The sequence below is a fragment of the Orycteropus afer genome, unplaced genomic scaffold (genome assembly GCF_000298275.1).
Source record: "Orycteropus afer afer isolate SDZICR_OR568_19922 unplaced genomic scaffold, OryAfe1.0 scaffold00321, whole genome shotgun sequence".
NCBI classification, from domain to species: Eukaryota; Metazoa; Chordata; class Mammalia; order Tubulidentata; family Orycteropodidae; genus Orycteropus; species Orycteropus afer.
The window spans coordinates 2600542-2606283 of NW_006921908.1; the positions used below are offsets into that span (position 1 = coordinate 2600542).

Sequence of the window (5742 nt, forward strand, 5' to 3'; positions counted from 1 at the left end):
CACCAGCCACTGCTTGGAAGGAAGATCAGGCAATCTACTTCTGTAGTGATACTGCCTTGGAAACCCAAGGAGGGGTCATTATGGGTCAGATCCCACTCAATGGCAATGAGTTATTTATTTGTTTGTTTGTTTTAATTGGCTAGGATTTTGTTAGGAGCTCTAGTGGCATGATGCTTAAGGCATTTGACTGATAACCAGAAGGCTGGTGGTTCAAACCTACCAGCCACTTCTTGGAAAAAAGATGGGGCAATCTATTCCTGTAGTGATACTGCCTCGGGAACTCAAGCAGGGGTAGCTATGAGTTGAAATCGGCTTGATGGCAGTAGTGAGTTTCTTGGATTTTGTTGAAAATTTTTGCATTCATATTTGTAAGGTTTTCCTTTTTAGTGGTGTCTCTGCCTTGTTTTGGTGTCAGTTATGGAGTAAAGCACCTTTTGAACTCACTTATTTTCATTCTAGGACCATCTTTGTAAATTTTGAAGCTCAAAGAGATGATATATATGATATATTATAGGAGCCCAAATCAATGCCCTTTAATAGTCAAGGACAATAAAGGTCCCAGAAAGAGAGAGTATTGTATGGGAAGGGGAAGTCTATAAGCTGGTGATGTGGACTCAATACAAGAGTTCAGAGTATCAGGGAGGAGTACTGATGTATTCTAAAGACATGCTTGATTGAGACATCCCAGTTCCTTGAACACACTTTTTGGAAATGCAAGTAGGTATAAAGCAAAAGGTAAAACAATGACTGGAAGTAGTGTTTTCACTTTTTGTTCAGGCACAGACAAGGAGCTCTGGTGGCATAGTGGATAAAGCATTTGGCTACTAACCAGAAGGTCAGTAGTTCCAACCCACCAGCTACTCTATGGAAGGAAGATGGTGTGATCTACTTCTGTAAAGATTTACAGCCTTGGAAACCCAGTGGAGTTGTTATGACTTGGAATTGACTTAATGGCAGTGAGTTTGGTTTAGTTTAGTTTTAAGGCACAGACAGAGATTTTTAGAATAGGTTGCTTGCTTAGGTCCCAAATGATAGTACTGAGATTCCCTTTTCAGTAGAGAGAGGGAAGGGATGGATTCAACAGGAATGGAACTTCCATAGCTGTCAGTAGTGGTAACTTTCAGTAAGTTTGGCATGTTTGGGTTTGGTGTCTTAATTAAGTAATAAAGAAAATGTTGATATCAATAGGTTGGTGAGATCTGGATCTTTGGATAATAGAATTCCACAATAAAGGTGAATAACTAGATCTTTGAAAAATCAAACCTTTTCCTAGGCATGCTGAAGACAGTTATATGTAGACTGAGAAATAAGACTCTATAGGCAAAGGAGAAAAACATGCTTTATACTCACAAGTTTTATTTGAAACAAGTTTTATCTGAAATACAAAGATTATTTGAAACAAAAGCTTTATTTAAATAAAAGTCTTATTGATATAAAAACTCATGTGTGAAGACTCACATGTGGAGAAAGAAATTAGATTGTATGTGTAACAAAACTGAAGGGGTTCTTTATTTGGAAAAAAGAGAATACTGACACAATATCTAAAAAGTTGACAATGTATATGATTACAAAGAGAACAGTGCAATTAAGAAAGAGTTAATATCTAAATGATTTGGATAGAGATCAATGGACCCAAATAAACTTGCCTTTTTTACTAAATACACTAATTGCAATCTTACTGCAATTACAGAGAAGAGGTTCAGTTTCCATTTTTGACACTCTGTCTTAAGATACGAAGCCTTGACATTACCACATCCCAGTCTGCATAAGCTCCTTCTAGATGGCGGGATATCTCTGTTCCTGCTTCATAACTACGTCGGCCATGAAGTAAGCGCCAGTTATCAAAAGTAATCACATCACCTAAATAAAAGGTTTTTCAGTATGAATAACCATGCATTTAGTGATTTGCATAGCTAGAAAATGTAATACACAAAATATCCCTTTGACTTGATTCACATCAGCAAAGAGAAGATGGATTTCTTCTCATAAAATTGCATGGTACGTTTTTCAGAGAAATCAGCTCACTGGACCCAAACTGCTTTAGGCTTTATAATGTTTAAACAATATAGCCTGGTAATGTTTTTCATAATTAGGAGCTCTGGTGGTGTAGTGCCTAAGGCATAATTTTCTTACTTAAAAAAATTATCTGTGTAAACCTTTTAAATTATTCCTACTGATTGTTAACTTACCTCTTAGGGAGAAATGTTTCTTCCCAGTTTAACAGAGTCAAATAATCATTAAAATAGTGACATCTTTAGTTTCTAGAATTTCATGTACATTGTTTCTACCTTCCAAAGAATTTAAAGAGAGGGTATTATTTCACTTTTTCATATATGGAAAACAAGCTCCAAGAAGGGCAGGGATTTTCCTAAAGCTACACTACTATTAAGGAGCCCTGCTCATGCAGCAGTTAAGCACTCATCTGCGCACCAGAAAGTCAGCGGTGTGAACCCACAAGCCACTCTGCAGCAGGAAGATGTGGCAGCCTGTTATCACAAAGATTTACAGCCTTGGAAACCTGTAGGGTCTCTATGAGTCAGAATCAACTAGACCGCAATGGGTTTTTGGTTTGGTTATACTACTATTAAATAGTGGAGCTCAGATTCCAACTTGTATCATGTTTGGATTTTAGTCTTACGGCATTTTCATTTTATCATTTTTCCTCTCTTAAAATCAGTCTGCTGTGACTATATGGCAGTGGATTTATGGAGGTTTATGGTATTAGTTTATTATGCCAAATGATCAATTTAGCGTGTAATCACCAGTGAAAAGAATCTTCTACTTGGTCAACTCAATAGCAGAAAGAAATTATGTTTTTATTATTGACATAAAAAGATTCAAGTTTGGTGGCACTTTATTAAGTAGAAATGGTCTAAAAAACACACATAATGCTTTATGATCCTTTATTTCAAGTGAAATATTTCGTGTTCTATTTTATTTCAAACAATGCTATCTTTGCTAGTTCAATAGATAAGTACTATATACTTTTTAGTGAGAATTTGGGTATCATTTTTACTAGTTTACCAGGATAAGCATTAATGTCAAGCCTCACTTTCTATTGTATTATCAGGCTACAAGGTATCATATCAGCCTATCACATGAGATTTTTGTTTGGTCTATTGCTTGTCTTTCAAGTATTTTTTGTTTAGGTTGGAAGTTGTTAAATTTCAGTGTGCTTAAAAATTACCTACAGGCCCTGGGTATGCTCAACTACTAACCTACAAGTTGGAAGTCAAGGCCACCCAGCAGTCCACCCAGAAGAAGGGCTTAATGATCTGCTTCTGCAAAGCTTGTAGTCTAGCAAACCCTCTGGAGCATGTTTACTCTGTAACACATGGGGCCATCAGGAGTTGGAATAGATTAGACAACAGTGTTGTTGTTGTTGTTTAATTTTTATTTTTTTTTGGTAAACCTAACGGGAGCATGTTAAAAATGAGTATTTTTGTCTGGATACTCAAGAGAGAAGGTGTGGGTGCCAGGAGTCAGCTGTTCAAGCAAGTCTATTGCTCACCAATATTTTGTGATCAGGGCTTCACATATCATACATGGGAAAACTGCTCTAGGTATCACTCTAGATGGTTAAATTGAAGAAAATGCCATCCTTCAGTTGTTTGATAAAAGATATTCACTGACCTGGATTCATCTTGAAGGTAAACTTGAATTCTTTGCAGTTCATGAGATCAACAAACTCCTTCAGAGCAGCATAAAATGGCTGAACTCTTTCAACAGGTACATCAAATATCGTATCTCTCGTAGCATTGTTGAAGTTGATGCGAACCACTTGGCCTTTGTCATCTAACCTATTTTTTTTCAGGGAAAAATTTTAAATGCATAATTGCTGAATCACCTTTCTTACATTTCTAAGAGTCAACTCCTTTTGGAAGTTATTCCTGAAACAAGTACTAGAGAATCCAAACCCATTTACAGGAGATATTAAGGTTATCAGTGATACTATATACACATTCATTTTGATCATTCATTCATTTAGCAAATGGTTTTTGAAATCTTACCAAAACTGCCAGAAAGATTCAATTCAATTTTAAATAAATGTTACTAAGAGATTCAAGTTAAAATATTCTTATGCTTAGTGAAATTCACTCATTGTTTGTATTTCTTGTGGGGATGTCATTATGATGTTGTCTATTATATCACATTTTATGAGGATCTATAAGAAAAAATTCTTTCAGGTTTCAGATCTATCTAGAATCCTATAACTGATTATCCTTCCTCCTTGCTTGGGTTTAAAAACTCAGATCTGAAATTGAAATCTATCACCAGTAAATGTGCTGAACTTTACAGTAATTACAGCTAACTAACATTTATTCTGCCTTTTCTGAGCCAGGAATTTTGGACTTCCATATATTATCCCTAAAATTCCCACTTCAGTCATATGTAGATGGTAATAGTATTATTCCCTGTTTATAAGATTGAGGCTCAGTAAGGGTAAGCAACCTGACTGAGATTGTACAGCTAGTAAGTGAAATACTTATATTTCATGTGACCTGGGTACAAATTCATAGCCATATGAATGTACCATATAGTACCATATAGGTACTCCTATAATTTAATCTCACCATTATTCCTTTTGCCTCAGTTTTTTTCTGTCTTTTTTACTGTATTACATTATACATAATTCTGTCAGCAGCTTCAAAGTCTTGTTTATTGGATAGGAGATAAACATTACAAAGAAATTTAAATATTTAATCACAAGAAAAATTGTATTACCCCAAACATTCAGGAGATGTGGCCCCTGGGTTAACTGAAAACCTACTTTGTTTCATCTACTTTTGTTAAAAATATATTAAGTGGATTAATGTTAACCACTTAGCATTCTCTAGGGATATCCTGAGCTCTGGCAAATAACCACATTTGGTAATGTCACTACAAAAAATAAGAGTCAAGTGATGATTCAGGTGGTTGACATTCTGTTAATCTCAATTAATAGCTAAATTTCTTGCATCTGTTCACTAGCCTTGCAGAATCCGTAATAATTTTGCATCATATTAAAAGTTGTTATATGTCATAGACTCCTCAGGTAACTTTTGAGTAGTCAAAACTGCCTTGTTATTAGTAGGAATCTCCAGAGTTATTTTTTGTCTTCCCTATCTTGATTACTGGCTTCTCAGATGTGTCTCGGGCTATTGTGAACTAAACTTCATCTTTGGTGTCTATCTTTCTCTCCTTCCTCTTATTTCATCTTTTAGGAAAATATTCTGTTTCTCAGAAACTGACTTATTTAATTTAATACTGTCACTGCTAGCACTCAAACAACTCAGGTCCAAGGCACCATCATCTCTAGTCCGGAATCCTAACCACTAGGTTCCTAACTACTCTCCTTGTTTCCTGCTTAAACGCCTTTATATTCAGCATAGCATCCAGGGTAATCTATTTAAAATGTAAATCAGATATGTCTGTCTTCTGGCCCAAATCTTGCAATTTCTCACTATTTCGCTCATAGTAAAAGCCAATGTTTTTACGATGGTTTACAAGGCTGTACATGAGCTAGTCCTTATCTGACCTACTTTCTTGATACTTTCCCTCCCACTCACTCTACTTCAGCCTTACTGGACTTCTTGCTGTTCCTTGGGCGTACCAAATATGTTCTTAGCGACTTCTTTTTTTTTTTTTTAATTTATCTGTTTTTATTTGGGTGAAGATTTACAGAGCAAATTCACTTTCCATACAGCAGTGCACATATACTTTGTCTCATGTCATTGACCACAGTTTACCACAATGCAACAG

At 35.7% G+C, this 5742-nt stretch overlaps 1 protein-coding gene across 1 annotated transcript in view; it reads right to left on the minus strand.

The window, feature by feature from the left end:
• Positions 1 to 1699: 1699 nt before the first annotated feature.
• The window catches only part of BBOX1 (gamma-butyrobetaine hydroxylase 1), a 64717-nt gene continuing 60674 nt past the window's right edge, over positions 1700 to 5742 (minus strand). Inside the window, exons 6-7 of the mRNA XM_007951961.2 lie at positions 3634 to 3800; positions 1700 to 1860 (exon numbers count right to left, since the gene is read on the minus strand). Coding sequence (XP_007950152.1) covers positions 1700 to 1860; positions 3634 to 3800 — 328 coding nt within the window. The remainder of the gene's footprint in view (positions 1861 to 3633; positions 3801 to 5742) is intronic.